This window comes from Phodopus roborovskii, unplaced genomic scaffold, assembly GCF_943737965.1.
Source record: "Phodopus roborovskii unplaced genomic scaffold, PHOROB, whole genome shotgun sequence".
Classification (NCBI taxonomy): domain Eukaryota; kingdom Metazoa; phylum Chordata; class Mammalia; order Rodentia; family Cricetidae; genus Phodopus; species Phodopus roborovskii.
The window spans coordinates 2245047-2271888 of NW_026126448.1; the positions used below are offsets into that span (position 1 = coordinate 2245047).

Consider the following 26842-nt stretch of genomic DNA (forward strand, 5'->3'; position numbering starts at 1 on the left):
CTAGGATTCACATCCAGCCAGCCTAGTTGTTGGGGCCCATAAAAATGGTTTTGTTTCATCTTGGTTTAAGATCAGAGAGTTCAAAACTGTCCGTACTCTTCCAAGGTTAAAGTCATAAGAACTAAAGGTCTAAGGCATGGCTGGCTACGGCAGGATGTTTGGTTTTAGGCATAGATGTCTTATCTTAATAACAAGAGATTTCGTCTGAGGTGTGATTACTCTTAACCCTGAAGGCCAGATAATGAGAGATTTGGTCTAAGGCATGGTTACCAAATGTTTGGAGAATTAAGGAAGAAAGTGTGTTTCTTTCTTGTATCTTGATAAAGAAGTCTTTTGGCATTTTTTTTTTTCTTTTTTGGTTAGGGTATTTAAGAATGTTGAAGAATAAATTTGGATTGCAGTCCTGATTCTATCCTGTGTCTCTATCCTTTCCTTAGTATCTTTACCTGCCGCTTCTCAATCCATACTCCCTTTCTCAGTCACAAACACCGGTTAATACAGACTGCCACCTCAAAGACCAGCCACTACAGACAGCTACTACACCTAGTCCACCTAGCAAACTCTCAATTTATTGAGCAAACTCTCAATTCAGGGACTCTCACTGAATCCAGAGCTTGTCAATTCTGACCAGTCTAGCTAGTTAAGGCATCCTGGGAATCCTCCTTCCAAGTGGTGGAATTTTAGGTGACCATCATCTGCCTAACTTTTACATAGGTTCTGGAGATCAGAACTCTGGTCCTCTTGCAGCTGTCTCTCCAGCCTCCAACTGGCTCTAGGTATTTATTTATTTATTTATTTATTTATTTATTTATTTATTTATTTATTTGCTTACTTATTTTTTTATAACTCATCAACCATAGTGATCTACTTGGAAAACAATTGTGATCATTCCTTCTCTTCATTTGCTCACACATTACTTAGTGAGTATTTATAGTTTGTTGGAAAACATTCTAAGATTTGGGAATCCAATGATGCATGAAACAGAATGATGTCTTATTCTCTGGAATGTCTGTGTGATCTTTGCCATTGAACCCTGTCCCTTTGTTTCCAGATCACCAGTCTAACCACACTCAGAGCTTTCCATTAAGTTCATTTCCATACCAATCCTTATACAGTTTCCATTCTTAGCTTAGATTTCCCTTCTTTGGGAAAACTCTCCAAATAGGGTATATCTGTTTGTGTATCCCCATCTAGAGTTATTTATAATTATAGACTTAAAATTTATATGCTTCTCTTTTGGAGCTTTATACTCAAATTTCTACACTGAAAGGTGTTAAGTGCTAAGTTACAGAGATGCCATCTTTGCACTTAGCATCTGCTCTTGGGTCTAGAGGGGAAAGAGACAGGAAAGCATTGAAGCAACTGATCACGGTGCCAGGCCACTTCAGAAAAATATGGAACTCTTCATGAATTTGCCTATCACCCCATGAGCAGGGACCATGCTGATCTTTTCTGTATTGGTCCAACTTTAGTATATGTGCTGCCAAACAGAGCACTCTGTGTGCTTCCTTAATGTCCATCTCTCCACTAGCTCTCTTGTGAGCTCAAGAGAAAGGGGAAGTATTTGTTATTTCCGATTTCTGGCATATAACAGGAGCTAACTTGATTAGTTAAATGAATACATATTTCACCAGAGGGAAAACCCAGCAAATCTCAATTAAGGGTCTAAACTACTTTTCTCCTTAGGAAACGAAATTGACAGTTGAAACTGAGGATTTATTTTTGGCATTATTGCTTTGGAGATAAAAAAAAAAGCACACACACAACATCCTTGTGCAAAGCACAGACTATGTCACTTGGGTGTCTAATCAATATTTGCTATTGGTTTTACAATGCACTGGGCATCCATTGTAGGACTGGAGAGACACAGATGAAGCTGCTTTGAATTCCAGTGGAATTGCCTACAAACGGACAAATCTCTGAAGGTGTATTGAAACCAGGATATCTCAATATTTTCAAATACTCCTGTCCCAATACACCTCCCCAACACATTATCCTCCTATCCTGCATTGTAGTCTTAGCATTTACTGCTTTTGAACGTATCTGGGGCTTTTTTGTTTTGTTTTGTTTTTTTAATAAGAAAGTAAACTTCCAGAAGGCAAGGATTTTTTTAAAATTAAATTAAAAAAATTTTTTTTTCTCTTTTCTTTCTTCTTCTGGAAGAAGTCTGGAACTGCTATGTAAACCAGGCTGGCCTCTTGACTTAGATTCACCTGCCTCTTGCCTCCCTGATCATGGAGAGTCAAGGCACGGGATACCACACCTGCAATGATTTGTTTTGTTCATGATTCTATCTTCAACACCTGATGTTCAGAGGCAGGAAAGACAACCAGTGTAATGCATCTACCGGTTTCAAGTCTTTTTCGTTTATTCATGTTGGAAACGTTAATTTCCTTCATGGGGTATGATCTCTTACCTAATGGTGTCAGCATACTGTTATCTTGTCAATTGCTTTTTATTTTACAGTGTCTGTTCCAATCGCAGCAAAAACTCTGGCAAACAGTATCAACAACAACAAAACTTGGGAAAGTAACTTGAGGGCGGCAGACTAATGTGTTTTTGCATTTTAGTAAAAGTTGGCTACACTTTAAAGGCAGGCAGAACTCCAGCTTGTGGGGAAGGTTAAAAAAAAAAGCAAACAAAAAACCCAAATAAACATTTCGCATTCGGGAGTGAGATAACCAAACCTATCTTTTAGGCACTCTTTCGGATTTTGGGCGAGAAAAGAACCGACAGCTTGGCAGCCTACAGGATGGAAAGGTGCAATTGTTATTTCCGGTGCTTAGTGACCCACAAGAACAGCGTCCATCTCAGGATAGGGTAGGAAAAGACTTCCGGTGCTCCGCTTTTTAAAAAAAGAGTTGCTGAGTCACCGTGAGAGCAGAGTACAAGAAATTCATTGCAAATGGGTGGAAAGGAAGATCAGCTCCTGCGTCGTCTCGCTGGGGAATATTTTCTGAGATGCGGAGCGTTACGCGGTTTCCTTAAAACAGACACCGGCGCACGTCACAATCGCAGCAAAGCCTTTCCCATCATCCTCCGCCTCTTTTCTTTCACCCCGCCCACATCAGATTTCGAAATGCTCTCTGGGTGCGTCAGGAACTCGGCCGGTTCCTATTGGCCCCTCTCCTTCATCTGCTTCTATTGGCTGTTTCTGAAAACGTGACGGCTGTCCTGCCTTGTGATTGGCTACGATCCATAGCGTCATTGGCTGTCAGGAGGGTGGGATGAAGGAAGTCGGTGTGAGCGAGGCCGGGTTGGAGGAGGGGTTCAGGCCTGTCCTCCCCAGCGGCTGCGGCAGCAACAACGCCGGCCGCCGCCGCCGCCCCTGGGACACGGAGGAGGAGGAGTGGCAGGAGGAGTAGGAGGAGGAGGTGGGCCTGGGGAGCGGGATGTCCATCGTGACGATTTGCTGGTGAATGCTGAGGAGAGTCGCGGTTGCTGCAGTCTGTGCCACCGGGAGGAAGTTGTGGTGTGAGGCCGGGCGGGAGCTCACGGCTCTGGGGCGAATCGGAACACGGGGTCTGTGTGAAGGATCTGCGAAACCCTTTCCTACGCCGACCATGCCTGGAAGGAACAAGGCGAAGTCCACCTGCAGCTGCCCGGACCTGCAGCCCAATGGACAGGACTTGGGCGAGAGCGGCCGGGTTGCCCGTCTAGGAGTGGATGAAGCTGAAGAGGAGGGACGGAGCGGCCCTTTCAGTAATGCCGGCGACCCTGAGATCATCAAGTCTCCCAGCGACCCCAAGCAGTACCGGTGAGGAACGAGGCTCGGACTGGGCAGAACAGGGTGCGGGCTTCGGTTGGTGCTGCCATGACTTCTGGTTCGGTATTTCCCGGAGGAGCAACAGGGCGTTATTACTTCTCACCCCAAATGTGTGTTTGGGTGGAGGTGGCAAAGGCAGTTTGGGGTGTTCCAAAAGAGTGCCTGTGTAGCCCTGGCTGTCCTGGAACTGTGTAGATCAGGTTGGCTTCGAACTCAGAGATCCTTCTTGTCGCTGCTTCCCAAGTGCTGGGACTGAAGGTGTGTACCACCTTCTCCCAGCTAATTTTGACTCTCATTAAAGCGAGAACTGAGGTTCCGGTGAGGAAGACAGGATGGATGGTGGGGGTGGGTGGGTTGGTGTGTTACAAGGAAAGATTGACAGTTGGCGATCTTTCTTTTGGAGGAGAGGCTGTTTGAGATGTGTCTGTTACTTCTAGTCAGTTTCAACCCAAAAGTATATCAAAGTCCCTTAAGTAAAAGAGAGGTAAAACAGAGTGAACATTAGGAAGAGGATGGTATGGTTTTAGTAAAAGAACTTTACACCATAGCTGGCCTAAGATGGAGTGGCTTGTGACCATGGGTAGTTTGCCATAACTAGAATGGCTAGACGGCTTCTTTAAAAAAAAAAAAAGAAAGAAAGAAAAGAAAAAGTAAAGGAGAGGACTTGAGTCTCAGTTGGGTGAATGGTAGTAGGTTTGTAAGATCCCATCGGATCCAATGTTTCAAAAGGTAATGAATGGTAACTCAATCCGCACCTGAATAAACATGAGCTAGCTTGTTACTTGTTTCATAAAATGTGGCTATCTTGTATTTGAAATAGTTCATATTATCTAACAGCTTCATTTTACTGGTTGAGGAAATTGAAACCCAGAGAGTTTTTCTTGCTTAGAATTAAGCAGCTACACACTATCAGAACTTGAATGAACCTGGACATCTGACACAAAAGCCAGTTGTGCTATTTGCTGATATTTTATGAGGTTCTTATTTATGTTGAGTTAGAAATCTAAGGCCAAATTTATATAAGCCAACAGTGTGTTAAAGAATAGAAAAGAACCCTAGAGATCCTCTTTTCTACTTTTCCCCACTCCTGTTTTACAGACGACTGAAACTCAGGCCCAGAAAGCAGTGACACAGCCCCCCCACTTCAAGACCAACTTATTAATTTCTGTATATTTTTTTGACAGGCTGTCAGGAGCAAGGTTATTTTATACATTAGGTACAACTTTTCTTGCCAAAGATGTAGTTGTAGCATGTAAGCGAACAAGTAGAAAGTAATAATGTTTGGTTGTGAATGAGCATCAGAACTGTTTAGAGGAATATGGTGAAATAATGCCATCAAAGATGTATCAGTTTCCATTTATTAATAGGAAAATTTTATTTCTCTCTATATAATATAATTTGTATGTAGCCTTTTTGAAATGTTAGCAATATCTCCTAGATGCCTCTAGGATTACATTTATTTTTTTAAGAGTGTGTGTGTGTGTGTGTGTGTGTGTGTGTGTTGCAAGAGTGTGGGGTCAGGAGTCAGTTCTTTCCGTTCACCATGTGAGTACTGGGGATTGAACTCAGATTGTTACACATGGTGGAAAGTGCCTTTACCCACTGAGGGAATTCACCAGCCCCTATTAAGCTTTTTTTAAGGTGGTTGCTTAAATACCAGGTAAGTGTTAATTATCCCCTTTTTCTGGAAGGATTACTCAAATCTTTATTGGTTAGGATAGAAGTTATAGATGGGTGGCACTTCTCTAGCTGTGAAGTTTAAATGAGCATAAAAGACTTTGTTGTTTAATATCTTTCTATATTTCTGTGGGGGATGGTAAAAGAAACATGAAAAGGTAGTCCCTTCTAATTTAAATTTCGCTCAGACTGTTAGAAGTAATAACTACATTTATTTTTATGTATGGTGGGATGAGACAGTCTCTCTCTCTCTCTCTCTCTCTCTCTCTCTCTCTGTGTGTGTGTGTGTGTGTGTGTGTGTGTGTGTGTGTAGGCCAGAGGACAACTTGACTCTGTCCTTCCACTGTGTGGTCTGGGGTCTCAACCCAGGTGGTTGGTCAGGCTTGTCATGTGCCTTTACCTGCTAAGCCAGCTCACTGACCCAAGCATATCTCAGTATGTTTACTATAGGAAGCAAAGCATAGTGAAAGAGGTACGGGCTATTTCTGAGGTACGGGTTATTTTACTGTTGCATGTTGTTGAACAGAAAGAGCACAGTCCAACTATATTGAGGACACTAATATGTGCTGATTTCTTAGTTTAGTCGTGAAGTGATTTGCTTAGAAGCAGAAACTTTAGACAAATCCAACTTGTCAGAAGGCAAACGCATATCAAAAATTACTAGAAAATTTCCTTTTGTATTGAATAATAAGAACATGGGCTTATTTGTTGATTTTTTTTTTTTTAAAACTAAATTCCAGTGGTCTAATAAGTGCTTCATTGAATATGAGGGATTAATTTACTTTATATGTGTACATACAAATTAATGGTAAGATCATAGGCCCTTCGAGTTATAAAATAAATCATTTTGTGTTTACTTGTATATAAATTCTGGGAATTTTGAGCCATTCAATTTCTTGGTCTGATACCCGAATCCACACTCCAACCCCATTAAATTTTTTTTTTATTTTATATTTTTAAATTTCATGTGTATGAATGTTTGGCCAGCATGTATATAAATGTGCCTGGTGTCCTTAGAGGTCAGAAGAGGGAATATTTGGGGTTGTGTTATCTGCAGTGGTAGAGTCAGGGACTGTGTGTTTAGTTTCCAGTCTAAGCTATGTGGCCTTGAGCAGGTTAAATTAATCTCTTAAGGCTCAGGACCTTTAAGAAAGAGCAGAACAGTCCTAAACAATTGAAATAGAAACTGACAATCAGGAAGAAGCAGAAGGAAAACCTAAATGAAAGCACACTGAAAGAATGTAAGTCATTCTTATTACTTGATGCTGTGCAGTAACAGAAGAATTGAAGGCTTTCAGAGACTTAAGAAATTATTCCTGGTGAAAAATACTTTCAAACAAATGAAAGGCAGAAGCCATGTTGTACTGTTTTAAAGAATGAATGGGGAGCATGAAATTTTAGGTCGCCAGGGAGATAGTTTTCAAGTTTTTTTTTTTTTTTTTTTTAAAGTCAGTCTGTCTTCTCTGTCTGTCTGTCTGTCATCTATCTACAGAATTTCATATACTTCAAGTTGCCCTTAATCTTAATATGTATCCCAGGATGACTTTGAACTTCAGATCGTCCTATCCCTATCTCTCAAGTACTAGGATTATAAGTGTCTGCTCCCATACACAGTTTATGTAGTGCTAGCGCTCAAACCCAGGATCTTGTGCATGCCAGGCAAACATTCTACCAACTGAGCCATACTTCCAACACCCCAAGAAGATTAAAACAATTATTAAAAAAAAGTTTTAATGTGTATGGGTGTTTTACCTAAATGTATGTTTGTGTGCCACATGTATTTCTGGTGCCCACAGAGGGCAGAAGAGGGATACTTCAGACCCCTTAGAACTGGAATTACAGACAGTTGGAAGGCAAACCTATAAGCAGTGGTCCTCTGTCTTCTCTGCGTAGTTCCTGCCTCAACTCCCCTTCATGATGCACTGTAAGCTGTAATATGAAATAAACCCTTTCCTCAAGTTACTTTTGGTCATTGTGTTTATTATTACAGCAATAGAAAGCAAACTAGGGCAGAAATCGGCACCAGAGAGTGGACTGTTGCTGTGATAGACCTGAACATGTTTTGGGAGGATTGTGCTTGGAACTTAAGTTGGAAAAGCCCTTGAATGCTCAGAGATGAATGGGCCATTGTGGGGGATCTTAGAAGATAAAAATGTTGATAGAGGTGCAGATGGATGATAGAGGCCTGACCTGTGACATTTCAGAGGGAAGTTTGAGAGTCCCTCAAAGACTCTTTAAGGTTCTTTGTATGATATTTTGAATTAAGAATCTGTGGTTTTGGCAACTAGGGTGTAAGAATCAGCTTTGATTTACAAGAGACTGGCACCACTGAAGTAAAAGCATTGCTTTAGTGGAGAGTTGATGGCGGTTAGCTGGTGCTGATGTATCATGATTAATACAAGGTTGGTATCACTAAGGTGGAAACCTGCTGCCCAGTTTTCCTTAGGGTCAGCACACAGAAACTGTAGTCCAGAGGATGGCTAAGGCTGCATCTTAAGCTGATAGCCAAGCTGGGTAGTGTGTAAGAGACTCCCACTTGGTATTATTTTTGAGGGCATGAAGGGTCATGGAAAGCTGCTGAGGTTTGGCACCATGTGACAGGGTCAGAGTCCCTGCTCAGAGGTCAGGAGGCCGTTGGTGAAGGTTCAGCCTCAGTTGCAGTGGAGACCCCAGCGTATTGGAGATGTTAGGAACATGGGATGACTGCCAGGAACTGTAGCAACTGTGGAGTGGAGCCAGCCTGAGCCTGTGAGATGAGCTTTGTGTACTGTTAGTGACAAGGGTCAGAAAAGTGGGCTGCCTATGCTCTTTGGAGCCCAGGAAATCATTGCTGAATACCATGCCATGGAGCCAACAAGATTTAATTTACAGTGCTGGAGGTTGATTTTCCTTTGATTTAATTGTAACTGCCCTGGTTTTTCCTTCTTGGAATAAGAACTTTTGATTTTACAGAAGCCCACAATTAAGACACTTTGGATTTTTAAAGAGAGGTTGGTTTAAATTTATTTTTATTTTATGTATATTGATGTTTCACCTACATGTATGTCTGTGTGAGAGTGTCAGATCTCATGGAACTGAGTTACAGACAGTTGTGAGCTACCATATGGGTGCTGGGAATTTAACTGAGATCTTCTGGAAGAGTAACCAGTGCTCCTAACTAATGAGCCATCTCTCCATCCCCAAGGTTGGATATTTTAAAGAGACTGAACTTCTGAAGTGTTGAAATTAAAAAAAAAAAAATTACTTCTATTGATTTTTTTTTTTTTTGAGTGTGTGGATTTCATATAATGCATTCTGACCCCACATACCTCCCTGTCCCTTCTCATCTTCTTTCTCCTTGCAACTTCTACCCCAAACAAAACCAAATTTAAAAGAAAAAACAAAAACCAAAGAAAACAAAACTGAAAAAAACAAAAATGAAATTTTTAAAATTCTGTGGGACTTTGAAAGTTATATTGTGTTTTGTATTGTGATAGTAACATGAGCGCTTAGAGCTAAGCAAGAAAGGAAAATTAAATTTGATGTATTTGTATTTGACATACAAATACATCAACTTGACGTTGACAAGGGGTGAGTTTTGTTGATTAGTCTTTTGTTTCTACTGTTTTGCTTTTTGCCAACTGTACACAAAGTAGAGTCATCTGGAAAGAAGGAAGGAACCCTATTGAGAAGACCCATCAGATTGACCTGGAGGAAAGTTTATGGGGGCATTTTCTTGATTACTAATTGATTTGGGAGGGTCCAGCCCACTGAGGCTGCCCTGGGTTGTATAAGAAAACAGGCTGAGCAAGCTATGGCCTGACTTGACTGTCAGTAAGCAGTGATCTTCTATGGTCTGTGTTTCACTTCCTGCCTCCTGGTTCCTACCTGGACTTCCCCTTCATGGTGATAAGCTGTAAGATGAAATAAACCTTTTCCTCTTTAGATTGCTTTTGGTCATGGTGTTTATCACAGAAATAGAAAGAAAAGCAGGGCATTGGTGGATTTGATAGCTAATGAAGAGAATACTGAAGAAAATAGGTGACAGCTGGTAAATACCAGTAAGAATTTGTGGATTCTTTGTGTGAATAATGGCTTAATAAGGAGAATCAAATATTAAGATTAATCTGAAGACTACTGCTTAGATTCTTAGGATATGTCAAGACTGAGGCAAAGTCGTGTGTTGAATAGTGTGTACACTGGCACAGATGGCACCAGGTTTTCTCTAAGTGGTATGCTTTCTCTTCACTTTGTTTTTGGTTGTTTTCTTGAGACAGGCTGATTTGGAACTCCCTCTGTAGACTGGGCTGGCCTCAGACTCACAGAGGTCTGCCTGCCTTTGCCTCCTGAGTACTTGGAAATTTAGATATCAAAAAGAAAAGTGTAAAATTTCCCATAGTTGTTGTTATCATTAGTCACTAGATACCATTTGTGTGTATTTTCTATGCATTTATAGCATATCTGTTGGGCTGGGGAGTTTAGCTGAGTCTAAGCATGCATAGGCTATACCTTGAGACAGAGTATCTTACTGAACCAGAAGCTGGACCGCTTTGGCTGGACTGGCTAGTCAATGAAATTCCCAGCAATTGCTTGTTTTTGTCCTGAGAAGCTTGGCTTTTTATGCGAGTGCCACGGATTTGAACTCATATCTTCATGCTTGTACAGAAAGTACCCTTACCTACTGCAACCGCAGAACAATTTTATATTGTTAATCTTTTCTGCTAGTATTTAGTTTACTGTTTCACTTTGTTTATGATGCTTTAGAAAAATTTTAAGTTAATTCTCTTTTTATTCTTTTTTTGCTTTCTGAAATTTCATTTACATTTGCCAGCTGAGTCTAAAACATTAAGTAGAATTTGCAGAAATAGTTTGTCTTAAAATTGTATAGCATTCAGAGCATAGTGATGAAATCCCATACCTTTGTGTTGCTTACTGCCTAAGATACAGCTCATCGTTTGTTCATCACTTGGTATTAGATATGTAGAGCTGATACCAAGCCTCGGGTAAGGAGACCACTGAATAGTACCATCTTTGCATTTTCTTCTTAAAAAGACATTTGATTTTATTGTATGTGTTGGGGTGGGGTGGGGTTCAGTATGCTTTGGTATGTGTGTGAGGTTCAGTTCTTTTCTTCCATCATGTGGTCCCTGAGGATTGAATTGAGGCCATCAGGCTTTGGCAAAAGTGCCTTTATCCTCTGGGCCATTTTACTAGCCCCCTGATGGTTTTTTTCATAACTTCTGGATTTAGTGTGCTGTTAAATGTAAAATTTCTTCACCCATATTTTTTTTTTTTAATGTGCATTGGTGTTTTGTCTGCCTGCATGTCTGTATGAGGGTGTCAGATCCCCTGGAACTGGAGTTGCAAACAGTTGTGAGCTGCCATGTGGGTGCTGGGAATTGAACCTGTGTCCTCTGGAGAGCAGTCAGTGCTCTTCACCACTGAGCCTTCTCTCTAGTCCTTCTCTGAAATATTTTTAAAGCATTCTTTTTAGCTCTCTCTCTCTCTCTCTATATATATATATATATAGACTATTTTATCACAAAGTGCTAGGTTAAGATTCACTCTTAGTGTCTCACTGGGTACAGGTGATTGCTTCATTTGAGACTTTTAGGTTTTTGGTATACTTATTAGATGCATATAATGTATACATTTTATCCATACAAGATTTACTAGTCATTGATTTTTACAAAACCAGCTATTAGATTTTATTTGATATTTTGTTGCATTTAGCAGAGATGAAATTCACACAATATTCCAATCATGGTTTCCCCTCCTTCATCTCTCAGATCCTCTTCCACCTCTTCACCTATCCAACTCAATGCAATGCCTTCATTATTTCTTTAGAAAACAAGCAAATAAAAAACAAGTCAGATTAAAACAATAACAACAAAAGCACAGGAAACACACACACACAACCCATAAAAACACAAGATCAGAAGACATAGTATACAAGAATAAGACTGGTTAAGATTTTTTTTTAAAAAAAAGATCCAAATAAAGCAGTATGAAACAAAAACTCTACAAAAATACCATTGGGTTTGTTTTGTGTTGGCCATCTATTGCTGGGCATGGGGCCTATCCTTAAGTGTGGTTTACATACCAAGTGAGAATCCATTGAAGAAAACTCATTTTTCCTTTGCAAGCAATTGTCAATTGGAGATAGCTTCTCTGTTAAAGATGGGAAATAGTGTTCATTTCCCTTTCTCAGCACTGGGACCCCTCTGGCTTTAACCTGTGCAGGCCCTGTCCATATGCTGCCACAGCCTCTAGTGAGTTCATACTGTGCTTCATTCCTGTTGTTTCTAGATGACACTGTTTCCTTGGTGTTTTCCGTCCTCACTGGCTCTTACAATTTTTCTTCTTCCTCTTCCACATAGCTCCCTGAGCCCTGAAAGCGGGGGTGGAGGAGGTGTGGGGGGTTGATGAAGATACTCCATTTAGGGCTGAGTTTTTCAAAGTTCCCCACTCTTTTCACATTGTCCAGTTGTGTATCTCTCTGTTGGTTCCAATCTACTGCAAGAGGAAGCTTCTCCAATGATGGCTGAGTAAGAGGTTGATTTATGGGTATAGCAGAATGTCTGTAGGAGTCATTTTATTGCTGTGTTCCTTTTGCAGGAAAATAGTATTTGGCTTTCTCCTAGGCCCCTGGTCTATGTAGTCTCAGGTTTTTGGCCACTGAGCAGTGTCTGGCATGGGGATAGATAGCAGTGTCTGGCCTTAAATGCAAACAGAGAGTGGTTGGTTATTCACACAACATTTGTGCCACTATTGTGCCAGCATATCATGCAGGTAAGTCACTGTTGGAGAGTGTAGGGTTGTAGCTGAGTTGGTGGTTACCTTTATTCTCTGGTAGCATGGAGAGTAACTTCCAGTACCATGAACACCAGTCAGTAGGGGTGGAGGCTCTAGTTAGGCACCAGCTGTACTTCTCTGTTTTCAGTTATCAGGCCTCTTCTGGAAACAACATTTACTTTTTTCAATTAAAAATTAAAAAAATGTGTGTGTACACATGTGTGCACACATCACACATGTGTACCCTTGCACATGAACATACCACGGCATGTTTGAAGGTCAGAGGAAAACTTGTGGTAGTTAGTGCTCTCCTTCCATTATAAGAGTCTGGAGATTGATCTTCAGGTTGTTAGGCTAGATGGCAAACACATTTACCTACCGAGCCCTTTCTCCAACCTCAACATTTTCTTTTTTGAGACGGTTTCATTATGTATCTCAGACTGGCCTTGAATTACTGTCCTCCTGCTCTACCTCCTTAGGTTAGGGTTACCAGATGTGTACAAACACACTCATTTATTACCATTGTTTTGTCTGTTTAGCAAATATTTCTTAAATATTTGGTACTTGCCAGATAATAGCATATATGGGAAGGGAAAAAAAAAATCTTTGTAACATTAGAATGAGGCAGAAAGAGGTTTAAAAGTACTGACAAATGTTGCAAACACATTTAAAGTAGGATTAAGGAGAATAGAGATTGACTGGTGTGCTATGGAGTGGTCAGGGGACACATTTCTTAAAGTAGTTACATTTCAGCACAGACTGCCTTGCAGATGGCTGTCCTTGGCATAACATCTTCTCATCTGGTCTTCTCCTATAAGCTCAAGAATAGCAGTTGCTTCTATTTTCTTTTATATTGCCTTTCTTTCCAACACTATTTTAAAGTTTTTGGTGTTGGGGAGAATTAATACACTATCATGTATTTAGATCTGTGGTTGTGGTTTTTCTTGTTTATATTTATTAATCTGATCATATTTTCATAATTTCTAAAATTTATGATTGGTTAATGGCCATTTCTGCTTCACAAATATTGTGTTTTTATTCCTGAATACAAACAAAACAAAATGTGACCACTAACTTTCTTATTTAAATATGATTTTGATATGGTAGTGAGATAAATCCACATTTTTCATCTTCTGTCTGTGTGGATATACATGCTATGGAGTACAGAGGGCCATCTCGGATACCAGTTCTTGCTTCCACTTGCTGCTGAGAATGACAGGCTAGCTGCCCATGAGCTCCTGGGGAGTCTCCTGTCTCTGCCTCCCATCTTCCAGAGAAGCACTAGGATTATAGATGGGAGCTCATGTTTGGCTTTTGTGGGCTCTGGAGGTCTGAACTCCATCCTCACACATGTATGTGTATATAGCAAGTACTTTACCCACTGAGCCATCTTCCCGGGCTAATACTTTCTGGTCTTCAAGGCTTGGGTGAAATGTGTTCTGTTTCAGAGAGTTTTCCTGATTGATCCCTTTTGTTTCCTGCTGTCATTCCTAGTTTGATAAACATTGTATACCTAGTGGTGAAGACTGGTCTTATGTGTTTTTCTTCTAATGTAGCATGATGTTGTTAAATAGGTGTTTATTGAGTGAATACATAAAAGAATTAGTATAAATGGGAGCAGGTTATAATAGACACCTGGTCATCTAATGATAAAATAGTTTTACTAAGTAAGAGTCGTTTTCTTACAGGGCTAGAAGTCTGTGGGATTATGTTTTCCTAGAGATGTGTTATGAGTAGTTTTCCTGCCCACCTGCCTGGTCCCAGAGCCACGCCAGCCCCAAATAACACACAGAAACATTGTATTAGATATAATGTTGTTGGCTGATTACTAGCATTTCTTATTGGCTAGCTCTGTCTTAAATACTAACCCATTTCTATTAACCTAAGTATTTCCACATGGTCTTATCTTACCAGAGAGAGGTGGTCTTATCTTACCGGAGAGAGGATCCTGAGTTCTACCCTGTTTGTCCTACATGTTGCATCTCCTACTACTTCTTCCTGAATCCTCCTTGTCTCCTGGTCCTGCCTATCTTGCTTTCCTATTGGCCAATAGTGCTTTATTCATTAACCAGTAAGAGAAACATATTTAGAGAATGACATCTCTCATTAGAGATGCAGTCTTTTTGTTTGTTTGTTTGTTTTTCCAGTCTCTAAAAGCAGCTTTGGAAACTGGTACAGTGTCAAATGCATTTTGTAGAAGCAAACCAGTGAGCTCATATTTGTATTGTTGTGCTTTGGCGCTGATTTGGCATGCCTGCTTTGAATATGGAGAGCTGTATTCATAGGCTATCTAGATAGAATGTTTATTTCTAAACTAAAGGACTGGAAAAGATGGTTGTTCATGTGCTTAACTTCCACATTTTTAAAAAAACTGATTATTTGTTGGTTGAGACAGGTGCTTTCTATGTTGTGTGGTTCAGGCTGTCTTGAAACTCAGAAACTCAGGGTCTTTCTACCTCAGTCTTCCCAGTATTGGGATAGCAGGCACGAATGGGTATACCTGGCTTTTGTTCTTAGTGTTAGGGATTGAATCTCGTGCTGTACACACACTAAACAAACGCTCTGGTGCTTCTCTGAATACCATTTCCAATCCTAAAAACCTGTGTTTTGAATATGTGAATGTATTTTATGATTAAGGATTCAAAGAACACGAGATGATAAAATGTGTCCCTTCATTTCTTTCCAGCTAACACTAATTTTGCTTTCAAGGTTCCTTCCCCAGCTCGACCATTTTAATTAATTACAGTTGTGGTAGTCTTTCCTGACTTGTGGAAGATTCAGTCTAAGACCCTCAGTGGATGCTTGAAACCATGAACAGTATCAAGCCTATGTATGTTATACATATTTACATATTAAGTAAAATAAGAGTAGCTTTTGCAGTTTCATGGCTAGATGATTTGTTCTTACTGTAGATCTCTTGGGTTACTTCAGCATACATTTTTCCTTAAAGAAGACACTTTATGGGTGCTCTCTGTGTCCAGATTACCAGCATTACCTGCCTTGAGCTTTGGAGACCATTAAAGGTTACCTTTGAACAAAAGTACTGGAATACAAGCATGATAATGTCTATTTGCTAAAACTGACAGCTATTGCTGCATGTGATGGTGTATGCCTTTAATCCCAGCACTCAGGAGGCAGAGTCAGGCAGATCTCATATGTGAGTTCAAGGTCAGCCTGGCCTACACAATGAGTTCCAGGACAGCCAGGGTTGTGTAGATAGACCCTTTGTCAAAAATCCAAATGAAACCAAACCAAAGCCAAAAGAACAACAAAAACCTGACAGCTATTATGTGACAAAGATGATAATCTATACATATATGTGTATGTATATATAGTAAATATATAGTATAGTTTTGTATGTATAGTCTATCAGGACAAATAATCATTATTTTTAATGAAATGTTTAGTCATGCCCTAACTGGATGGAGTGATTAACAATTTAAAAATGTATTAATTATTATGTATGGACCATATTTGATGGTGAGCAACTGAAACTTAGGGTAAGTGGAGGTATGTAGTATTCAGTCTGTGTATTATACATATGTGGGTTCTTTTTACTGAACAGTTGAATCAAAATGCTTTGTGTTTTATTTTGGTTTTCCCCAGATACATCAAATTACAGAATGGCTTGCAGGCACTTTTGATTTCAGATCTAAGTAATATGGAGAGTAAAACAGGAAATGCAACAGATGAAGAGGAGGAGGAAGAGGAGGAAGAAGAGCAAGAGGAGGAAGATGACGATGATGATGAAGACTCTGGAGCTGAGATAGAGGACGATGAAGAAGGTTTTGATGATGAAGATGAATTTGATGATGATGAACATGATGATCTTGATAACGAGGAAAATGAACTGGAAGAATTGGAAGAGAGGGTAGAAGCCAGAAAGAAAACCACTGAGAAACAGGTGTGAGTCATGTCTATATCGTCTTTCTTTTTTGCAATCTCTTTGGGGGTAACGGTTGAACTTGTTTATTTCTTAGTAGCAGAAAGAAGTATACAGCTATCTTTTGTTTTTGTTTTGTTTTGTTTTGTTTTTTTTTAGCAAGGGTCTAGTCTATATAAAGGCTATGTTTTGCAAGCAGTTTACTCTGGTTATAAAAGTAATAAATGCTTACTGTAGAGATTAAAGAAAATAAATGTAAAACCTACTCATTAAAGGTAAAAATGGCAATATTCGAGTTTATACGTATTTATATACATTATATATTTTAGAAAATGTCAGGAGGTGAGAATCTATACAATTCTTAGCTGAAGATAGATGAATAAGAGAGTATAGCATCCCGGGAAAGACTTGAGAAAGGAGAACAAGGCTAATGGTGTAACATTTTCACCTGGCCTCAGAGCTCTAAGTTTCCCTGTGGGTAATTCCTGTGTAGGTAGTTGAATTTTATCTCACCTATGAGAAAGTATAAACAGTTGGAATTAATAAGTACATCAGTATAGTTTAAGTGAGAGAGTTGAACTTAGTTTAATGATTGGTGAATTGGTATGTGGGTCTTGATAGGGAGATTGTCCTCAACATATCTTTTGAAGAATGTATCCATTTTGCAGAAGAGAATTCCTATATCACAAGGTACATAACATTTTGGAGATATGATAATAGAACTGACCAGCAAATGTTTGTTAGTTTCTTGGGGCTTTTTGTTTGTTTTGAGATAGGGTGTGATGTAGTCCAGGCTGGCTTTGAACTCTTTGTGTAGATGGAATGACCTTGAACTCCTGATCCTCTAGAGCAGTGGTTCTCAACCTTCCTAATGCTATGACACTTTAGTACAGTTCTTCATGCCCCCAGTCATAAAACTATAAAACTATTACATTGCTACATCATAACTGTAATTTGCCACTGTTATAATTTGTAAATAAATATTTTTGGAGGTAGAGGTTTGACGAAAGGGTCATTGCTTAGAAGTTGAGTCAATGCTCTAGACACTACTTCCCATGCACCATCATGCTATGCTTAAAGTTGACTATCAGTACAACAGCATAGGATTAATGTACAGGATTTATAGTTAGATTATTAATTTAGATCTCAAAAGAATACATAAGAAGGTGTTAACCCATGGGACTGGCAGGATGTTTAGTGGCTAGAGGTGATTGCTGTGCAAGTTTGATGATCTGATCTTTGGAACTCACAGGACAGAGGAGGGATTCAACATCTGAAAGTTCTCTGACCTTCATATTCACAGTTGTACTCAACATATACCATCCATACACACATCCTTATCATCATTATCAGTTATCAACAAGATTCAGTTCTTAGTTTTTAAAAAAGTGGTTAATCCCCAAAGGTTTGAAAATGTAAGTTTCAAGTAGTAATGATTTCTTGTTGTTGGTGGTGTTTGCAGATCAGTTCTTGTTATTTAATTTAGGTTAGTCTTGAATGCTCTACCTTCTTGCTTCAGCCTCCTGAGTGCTGGAATTTCAGAGTGCTGTGACCATAGATATGCTCTAATCATGCTTGTACCCCACACCCCCTTTCTCACTTGGTGGTTCAGGCTGGTCTTAAACTATTAGGTTAAAGTGTGCTGCCGGTAGCTGGGACTATAGACATGTCCTACTGCTCTTGGCTTTAATAGTTCTCTTGAATCAATTCTTTGAGAGTCCCTCCTTCTCTTCTTTTTTCAAAGTTTTTTTTGAGACAAGAGTCTTACTATGTAGTCCTGGCAGGCCCAGAACTTGCTAAGTAGACAAGGCTGGTCTCAAACTCACAGAGAACCACCTGTCTCTGCCTCCAGAGTGCTGGGATTAAAGGCATGCACCACCACTTCCTGCCCCTTTTTTTTTTTTTTTCTTTTAAGAAGGTTGTATCTGTTTTTTTTCACCAAATTTTTAGGTAGATTGAGTTATGTTTTTAAGCTTTTTTGTGTGTGTCACATTGTAGGTCAAGTTGTGTTAGCTTGGAGAACTTCAGAGGTGAAACTCAAAACACTGAATACATTTGTATATATCCCACTTGATAAACTATTTTAAAGTTTTTATAAGTATATTGGGAATTAGTAGGCTTCTTTCTAATTCTTAATAGAGTAGTAGTAGAATGGAGAAACTATAATCAAAATGGAGCTGGAGCCTAGGTCTGTCCCTGGTGTCTTGCGTGTTCTTACACTGACTGAGTCTCTTTCTCTTGCACCCACTCTTAAGTTCACAGTTTTTGAGCCATATCTCAGGTCCCCAAATAATAGTATTTTAATCTTGGATCCTTACCTCTGAGTTTCTGGACCTGTCTTTCTGCTAATCACAAGTAACTTCTCCTATGCTTTGTATTCTTTTTTTTTTTTTTTTTTTTTTTTTTTGGATAAGCAATTAAGTTTGAAGAGATCAGATCATTTTGACTCTGAAGTAGTGAGTGTCCTAGTGGAAGGGAAGATCCCATGATTATAACAGTGGGATGCAGTTTCTACTTAGTGGGTACATAAGCATCTAAAGGAAAAATAAACAAGTTTAGGTGAGAAGAGGCTTGAGAATTGCATAGGTTCTGGTGATTTTAGGATTTAATTTTTATTTGAGAAACGTGAGCCTTATTTAAGATAAATCTCGTTAATGAAATGGGAAGAAAAAAATCTCTTAGTTTTTGGAGAACCTTATCTAATTAGAAATTAATTCCTTCTCTGAAGATTTTTTTTAAAGATTCCCACTTCTGTCCTTCAAAAAAAAGTTTTTCTTGATCTGAAAAATTAATAAATTAACACAATTGAAGTTTAAGTATGATGTATTTGAATTATGATTTTATAATTTTGAGTTTTATAACTCAATTCTCAAGTATAAATTTCTTGGGTAGAAAATTCTCAAGTCTGAATTTCTTTTCTAGCAATCGCAGAACCTGTTTTTGCTGTGGTCAAAGCTGACTGATAGACTGTGGTTTAAGTCAACTTATTCAAAAATGTCTTCAACCCTGCTGGTCGATACAAGAAATCTTTATGGGGTAGTTGGAGCTGAAAGCAGGTTAGGCATCTATTAAACATCACAGAACAGGTTAGACTGTGGTTTGAAGAAGTGGATATTCTTCCATGTTTTATATGAGCTTATGTATCTAAGTCTTCAAAAATAGGATTTGAAGTATAAGGGAGGCTGTTTGGTTCTTCTAAAAGTGCAAGGTTGGCTTGTATGCCAGGTACATGCTGTTTTTAAGAGGATAACCTTCTCAAACAATGCTTCACCAAATGCATTAGTTCTGAAAATTGATACAAAGTTGGAAAAGTTAATATTTACTTTCCTATTTTCAAATTGTCTATTTCTTCTACTTAAAAATCTTTTTTTTAACTAATGATGATAGTATGTCAAAATCATTTTAAACAGTCTTATGTACATCTTGGCCATCTATTTTGTTAAAAACGAATTTCCCCCAGGAATTCGGCAAATACTTATTGATAAGAAATATATGATATATATGTGTGTGTTCAATACAAAGTGAAGAACTAAAAAGCCTCTTTAAACCCTATTCCTGTAGCTTTTTAATAACAAAGATTTTCTCTTTTAATCATTTACTTTTTATTACTTATTTTTTTCTAAATTGTTGTTTTATCCCCATGCCATTTTAGTAGTAGTAAAACCCTCTAAGTAACATATTGAGAAGTTTCTCATTTTGTAACTGAGTTACTGAACGTAAAAGTTTTAAATTGCTTAGAGCTCTTTATGCTACCTAGATGTTAGTTCTACAGATTTCCAAAATCTAGTAACTCAGGGAACAAAGTTGGTTCAGAGCTCTGGCTCAGCAACATGAAATGATGTGCGGGTGGCTGGCCTCTCCCTTGTCTCTGTTTCTGCTTTTTCCCTTAGGTCTGCACCTGTTGAGCATTTGGCAGGATGGCAAGTGGAGGAGCAGCAGGGTGAAACTGACACAGTTCTGGTGAGTTTCACTTTGCTGCTCCTCCTGATTCCCAGGGAAAGAATTCTGTTGGAAAACTTCTCTGAATGAACCCTCGAGGTACTAGTATTGCTTTAGGAGTGACTCAACTATTTGTATGTGTTCTACTTACCCCAGTCTGCAGCGGCTCTGTGTGTTGGAGTTGGGAGCTTTGCTGATCCAGATGACCTGCCTGGGCTGGCACACTTTTTGGAGCACAGTAAGATCTTGTAAAATATCATTCCCCGGTGTGGTTTCCTTTTTCCCTTTAAATTTGTATGAATTGATTTCAAAGATTAGTAATTGGTTAGCTGAAGTACATTTAAACAAAGAAGAAAATACTGATTTAGGAATAAACATAGGGAAAGATTAACTAATAGTAAAGATTTGAATGAAAATGGTATCTTCCCCAGTCTGTACTTTGTGGAAGTAGGGTCTCTCAGTAGAACTCAGAGCTTGCCGATACTGCTAGTTTCCCAGCTTGCTCTGGGTAGCCTCTATCTCTGTCTTCTGAAATGAGTTACTGGGGGCTGCCACACCTATCTGCTGTTTTACATAGGGTCCAGGGATTTGAATCCCAGCTGTCATGTTTGTTCAGAAGTGCTTTAACCACTCACTGAGCCATCTTCCCAGCCCCAAACCTGTACAGGCAGCTGTACAGTGAACAGAGCAAGAGACACTTGCTGTTCTCTAGGAATTGGCTAGCTCTGGTAGAATAGTCTGTTTCAGTGTTAATAGTGACATCAGAGCATTGAAAATATAAATAATAAAAATGCATGATTAATATATCACAAAAAGGTATATTTATGTTTAGCTATGAGTATGTCTTAATAAAACTGTGTGGATATTACAGATGTTGACAAACATACTTGCTTTTCTGCATTAGTCATCTTTTTATGTTTTTAGTTTCTAAGCTATTTGAAAGTAAACTTCTTACCTGACATTCTTTGTGGTAGTGGTTAATCTGTACATAAGCATATGTTTAACCTTTAACCTTTTTTACAAGCAAAATTTTAAGAAATGAAATGTTTGGGTTTTCTTGGAGTGGAAATGACATGAGCACTGTAGAATGTTGCACAGTGTCAGTGTAACAGTGTCAGACACAGTCACTGTTAATGTGTTGCTTTATCTTTTTTCTATTTTTTTTCATTGCTTTATTTTTTTATACATAGAAGAGTTCATGTTTGATAATAAAAAATGTTGCCTATTTGTTTGTGTTGTGTAACTTCTTATTCTTTTCATTTAGTGGTGTTCATGGGTAGTTTGAAATATCCAGATGAGAATGGATTTGATGCCTTCCTCAAGAAACATGGAGGTAGTGATAATGCCTCAACTGATTGTGAACGCACAGTCTTTCAGTTTGATGTCCAGAGAAAATATTTTAAGGAAGCCCTGGATAGGTAACTATCATTTAATAACATTTTACAAATGGAAATATTGGACATGTTCTGTGCTATTTTCAAGAAGTAATCTAGTTCTCTAGAACTGTCAGAATATTTGAGGAAAACGGAGCAAACTGTTAATTATTTTTTTATTTTTGAGACGAGCTTTCTTGAAACTTACTGTGTACGTTTGCCTGGCCTTTAAACTCACAGAGATGTGCCTGCTTTTTGCCTCCTGAGTGCTTGGGTTAGAGGCATGTACCACCACATCTGGCTCCGTGTCATTTTTGAACTCATAGCTCAGTGGTTTGGCTAGACTGTTTGATCAGCAAACCCCAGGGATCCTCCTGTCTCTGCTTCCCTAGTGCTGAGATTACAGTTGTGTGTCTCCATGCCAGGCTTTTATGTGGGTGCTGGGGATTGGACTAAGCAGTCTGTTGATTGTGCTGTCTTCTTAGCTCCTGGTTATTTTTTAAAGATTCATTGTATGCACGCGCACACACACACATACACACACACGTCACAAGAGGTATCAGATTCTTAGCAGTTGGAGTTTCTTGTGAGCCACCTGGCGTGGGCTCTGGTATTCAAACTCTGGTCCTTTGATAGAACAGTAAATTCTTTTAACCACTGAGCAATGAAAAGTTTGTAAGTGAAATTAAGAATATACCTTCTTTAATAATGACATCTTAAAGAATAAAATACTTAGAGAAATGTGAAAGACTTGTAACAGTGGAAAGTCAAAAGTAAGTGATAAATAATGAGTGGAGAAGAAGCTATGCCACGAGCCTGAGGCTTTGTGTTTTTGTTTGTTTGTTTTTTAAATATGCATTGGTGTTTTGCCTGCATGTATGTCTGTATGAATATGTCAGATCTACTGGAACTTGAGTTACAGACAGTTGTGAACCACCATGTGGTTGCTGGGAATTGAACCTGGGTCCTCTGGAAGAGCAGCCAGTGCTCCCAACTGCTGAGCCATCTCTCCAGCTGGAGACTTAGTATCATTAAGAATGGGAGCATCTTATTGTTAAGAATGACAATAATTTCCAAACTGATTTATGGATTCATCCCAATCACTTCCAGATTTTAGCTGCCACTTTAGAGAAATCAGTGAGATAATCTTAAAATTCATGTGGAAAAAGCAAAAGTAGCCCAAGTTATATTTAAGAACAAGTTGGACTCTCATTTCCTCAAGACTTAGAGCTGCAGAAAACCCAACAATATGGTTCTGATGTAAGAATAGGCAGTGCTCAGTGGACTAGAACTGGGACTCTAGAAATAAACTATCACCCTGCTAGGACTAGAGTGCTAGGACAGTTTAGTAGGGGAAAGAGGTTTTGGTTTTTTTTTTTTTTTTTTTTTTTTTTTTTTTGCAACTATGCTGAACAACTGAATGTTCATATGCAAAAGAATGAACCAAAGTTCCTTATTCATCTGTTTACAAAATTTAATTTAAATTGGGCTGTAGACTTATATGTAAGAACAAAAATAATGAAACTTTGAAGAAAATGTCAGTCTTTGTGATCTTGTTATATTTGGTAATAGTTAGGACATGTGTTATTGGCAAAGACACAGATATAATAATAAACTACAAAAGTATATAACATATATGTGAACACTTAGACAAAAACACTATGAGAAGGTTGTGAAAGGGCTTTTTAAATAAAATGATGCCAAGACAATTGTGTCCATGAATATAGAATAAAATTGACTCCTTAACTCAAAAACACACAAAAATGTTCTGGGTAGATTGTAGACTAAAAGTGAGCAACAACAATGATTAAAAAAAAAAAAAAAAAAAAAAAAAAGAGCTAATTTTTAAAGCCACAATTTAGGTAAGCTTTGTCAAATAAGGGTTAAAAAACAAACAACCAAAGAACATACAGGAAATGGTACATTATATTCATGAAAAGAAACTGGAGAGGTGAGTACTTGATTCAGCAATAACAAAGCTCAGGTTTGATCCTCCAGCACCATTCTCTGTTGTTAAAAAAACAAAACAAAGCAAAACAAAAAACCCACAAAGCAATAAAAAGTATGGGAGATTATTTTTTCAATGGATAACAAAGGACCTATATTTTAAATAGTTATGATTTTTGTATAGAAGTAGTCAGTGTGGTTTAAATTGATATATAAATATTAGAGGTATTGATGGAATTAAAAAATACAATCTAGTCAAAAATATTTGAATATTTAAAAAAATAAATTCCTAATATAACTATGTAAAATGGCATTCATTTTATTAGAACTTATTAGAAATCAGGGAAATGTAAATCAAAGCTATTCTGAGATTTAACTGTCTCAAAAGTTACAGAACAATTTAAACTCTGATACTATCACAGGAAAGTAAGGCTGTAGAGGTGTGATGAGATCAGAGCTAATGGGCAAGTATATATTGTACTGCTATGTCAAGAAAATTGGGTATCATTTGGTAATGCATGTGTGTGCTATTTCTTTGTAGTTCTTTCCTAGGTAGTACCTAGAGAAACGTCTGCATATGACCCAATACACAGTATAAAAAAAACTAACTTATGGTAGCCATGTTTGTAGTATTCTAGTTCTAAAGCCCAGATAACTGTCGGTAGCAGTGGAGTGGTGGAGGAGATTCATAAATTCTTTGCAGTGAATACTGTAACAACAATGAAAATAAACTATAGTCACATTTGCCCATATGGATGAATAGACTATCATAACATTGAATTGAACAATACATAATTACATGTTATATATTTACAACTATAAAGTTCAGGAACAAAATCATTTTGCTTAAAACATGCACTCAATGGAAGTGATGGTATTTGTTCCCTTTGGTGGGGAAAAAAAAAAAGAGTAGTTCTTGAGAAGTTAGAAAAGACTAGTGCTAGGCAGTGGTGGTACACCCTTTAATCCCAGCCCTCCCTCAGGAGGCAGGGACAGGAGGATCTCCGAGGGTTTGAAGCCAGCCTAGTCTACAGAGGGAGTTCCAGGACACCAGGCTACACAGAGAAAGCCTGTCTTAAAAATAAATAAATAAATAAATAAATAATAAAAAAAGATGTTTGTTCATTTGTGATCCTCCTCCGTTGAACCCCATGTGCTAAAAGTTTTCACTTTATTTTTAATTTTCCTCTGTGTTTAACTTTCTTGTGTGTCAACACTGGATCGTAGGTGGGACACAGGTGCAGGGTTAGTGCTGTGAGGTTGGTGTGCACTATTGGTTGTTGCCTGTGTGTTGCTTATGTTTTGTTTGCAGTATTTTGCACGTGACCTTGCCTTTTTTTTTTTTTTTTTAAAGAGCTAAGTAAAACTATTTCCTGCTTTATTCAAGTTATATTAAGTATTAGGAAGAATGTGAATGTCTTAATGAATATGTAGAAGCCACAGCAAAGTTACATAATAAAAAATTCAGGAAGTTAGTCTTTCAATTGTTTCATCTTTACTGGACAAAGCAGTTTTTGGAAGGGTGCAAATGGCACATGTCTGTGTAATCTCAACTACTCAGAAGGCTGAGGCAGAAGGGTCATTTGAATTCAGGAGTTCAAGGCCAGATCAGACAACATAGTGAGATCCTCGACTTAAAAACAAAACAAAAATTGCTATGATTTAGACCTGTAATCCTAGCACTTGGTAAACGGAGGCAGGAGGATTGCCACAGTACAAGGTCAGGTTGGGCTGTAGTGTGAGATCCTGTCTCAGCAAGCAAATAGTTTTAAATGCTTTAACAAAAACAATGACAATTATATTATTATACATTTTTACAAATGGCATTTACATGTGTAATTTGATGTATAACAGTTCAGCTAAGTAAATATATTAAGAAAAGCATGGCTATGAAGATGGCTCAGTGGATAAAAGTATCTGTTACTTAAGACTAATTACCTGAGTTCAATCCTTAGAACCAAACTAAAAAAAATGAGATATGTTTATAAGCATCTATAATCCCAGTAAGCCATGGGAGAGGTGGGAGGCAGCCGCCCATGGCCTGGAAGCTTCAGGGTCAGCTAGCCTGGAGTGTGCAGCACCTCAGAAACAGAGACCTGCCTTGGCAGGGTAGATCCCTGAAAGTTGTTTTCTGACTTCCGCATATGCACCTGCAAATTCATTCATATTCTCTCTGCCCCTGTCTCAGCCTCTCACACACATAAACACAAACACACACAAATAATAAAAAATGTCAGTACAATTCTGTGATGAACTTAAATATCAGTAGCCTTTATTGTTTTGGAACCCGTCCTGGAACTAGCTCTGTAGACCAGGCTGGCCTTGAACTCAGAGATCCATCTGCCTCTGCCTCCCGAGTGCTGGGATTAAAAGTGTGAACCACAAGGCCTGTCTTAAAATTCTGATTTTTAAAGTCTGGAGAGTTAGCTCAGTGGTTTAGTGCACTTATTGCTCTTGCAGAGGACCTGGGTTGAATTCCCAGTAGCCATACAATGGCTTACAACCATATGTAATGCTAGTTCCAGGGGATCCAACCCTGTCTTCTGACCTCTGTGGGCACCAGGCATACACATGGTGCATAAACATGCCATGTAGGCAATATGTATATATTATATGTCTAAATAAATCTAAATAAAACTAAATCTAAATAAATCTAAATAAAATGAAAATTCTAATTTTTATCTTGTAACACTGTCATTTATAACTATTAAATGAATAGAGTGAGTTTTGTTTACTTAATGTACAAAAGTATGGATTTGGTATAAAGATTGTATTACAGAGAGCTTGGGGTGTTGGATATCTGTAATTTCAGCTAGGGGAGACTGAGGCAGGAGGGTGGGGAGTTAGAGGCCAGCCTTAAGGTGGAGATGTAGCTCAGTGGCAGAGTACTTTCTTAGCATGTGGGAGGCTGTGAGTTTGGTCCTTGGCACTGCAAAGAAAGGAATAGGATACTTCTAAAAAGGCTTTAATCTGTGTATTTATATCCTAAGTACTTTCTGAATGAGAGCTTTATTTTACAAAGAAACAAAGTAGTTTTCGGACTTTAAAATATAGAACCATACATTATTATTACTTTGATCTTATAGGTTTTGAGGTAATTCTCCGATTAAGTAAAAATAGTTAATTAAAATGGATATTGTTTGATGAAACTAAACAATCTTAGAAACACCTGTTTTACTTTTCAGATGGGCCCAGTTTTTCATCCACCCGCTAATGATCAGAGATGCAATTGACCGTGAAGTTGAAGCTGTTGACAGTGGTAAAGAAACTTATGTTTTGTAACTATTTGTTTCTTTTATTCAAACTGACTGTTACAATGAATCTATTTAAGTAACCCAGAATAACCTCTCCTTTTCCTGGTTCCTGCCTTTAACATATTTGCAAAAGTCCCTGATACCCATGAAGCGAGTATATTAACACATGTCAAAGATTAGGGAATGGGCTTTCCTCCCGCACCCCTGCCAGAACTGTGGTGTGCATGTG

At 38.5% G+C, this 26842-nt stretch overlaps 1 protein-coding gene and 1 non-coding gene across 3 annotated transcripts in view; one reads left to right on the plus strand and one right to left on the minus strand.

Moving 5' to 3' along the window:
* Positions 1–1388: 1388 nt before the first annotated feature.
* Positions 1389–1496, minus strand: LOC127225509 (U6 spliceosomal RNA). The gene has a single exon (XR_007834796.1). It is a non-coding gene; the product is annotated as a U6 spliceosomal RNA (small nuclear RNA).
* A 1761-nt stretch (positions 1497–3257) lies between these two features.
* Nrdc (nardilysin convertase) overlaps positions 3258–26842 on the plus strand; it is a 59958-nt gene continuing 36373 nt past the window's right edge. Inside the window, exons 1-7 of one of the 2 annotated variants that reach the window (XM_051188433.1) lie at positions 3258–3757; positions 15824–16121; positions 19023–19156; positions 19991–20060; positions 20196–20277; positions 21304–21457; positions 26545–26618. In XM_051188433.1, the coding sequence (XP_051044390.1) occupies positions 3420–3757; positions 15824–16121; positions 19023–19156; positions 19991–20060; positions 20196–20277; positions 21304–21457; positions 26545–26618 (1150 nt within the window). In that variant the 5' untranslated portion in view covers positions 3258–3419. The remainder of the gene's footprint in view (positions 3758–15823; positions 16122–19022; positions 19157–19990; positions 20061–20195; positions 20278–21303; positions 21458–26544; positions 26619–26842) is intronic. The other variant, XM_051188434.1, reaches the window with a different exon arrangement.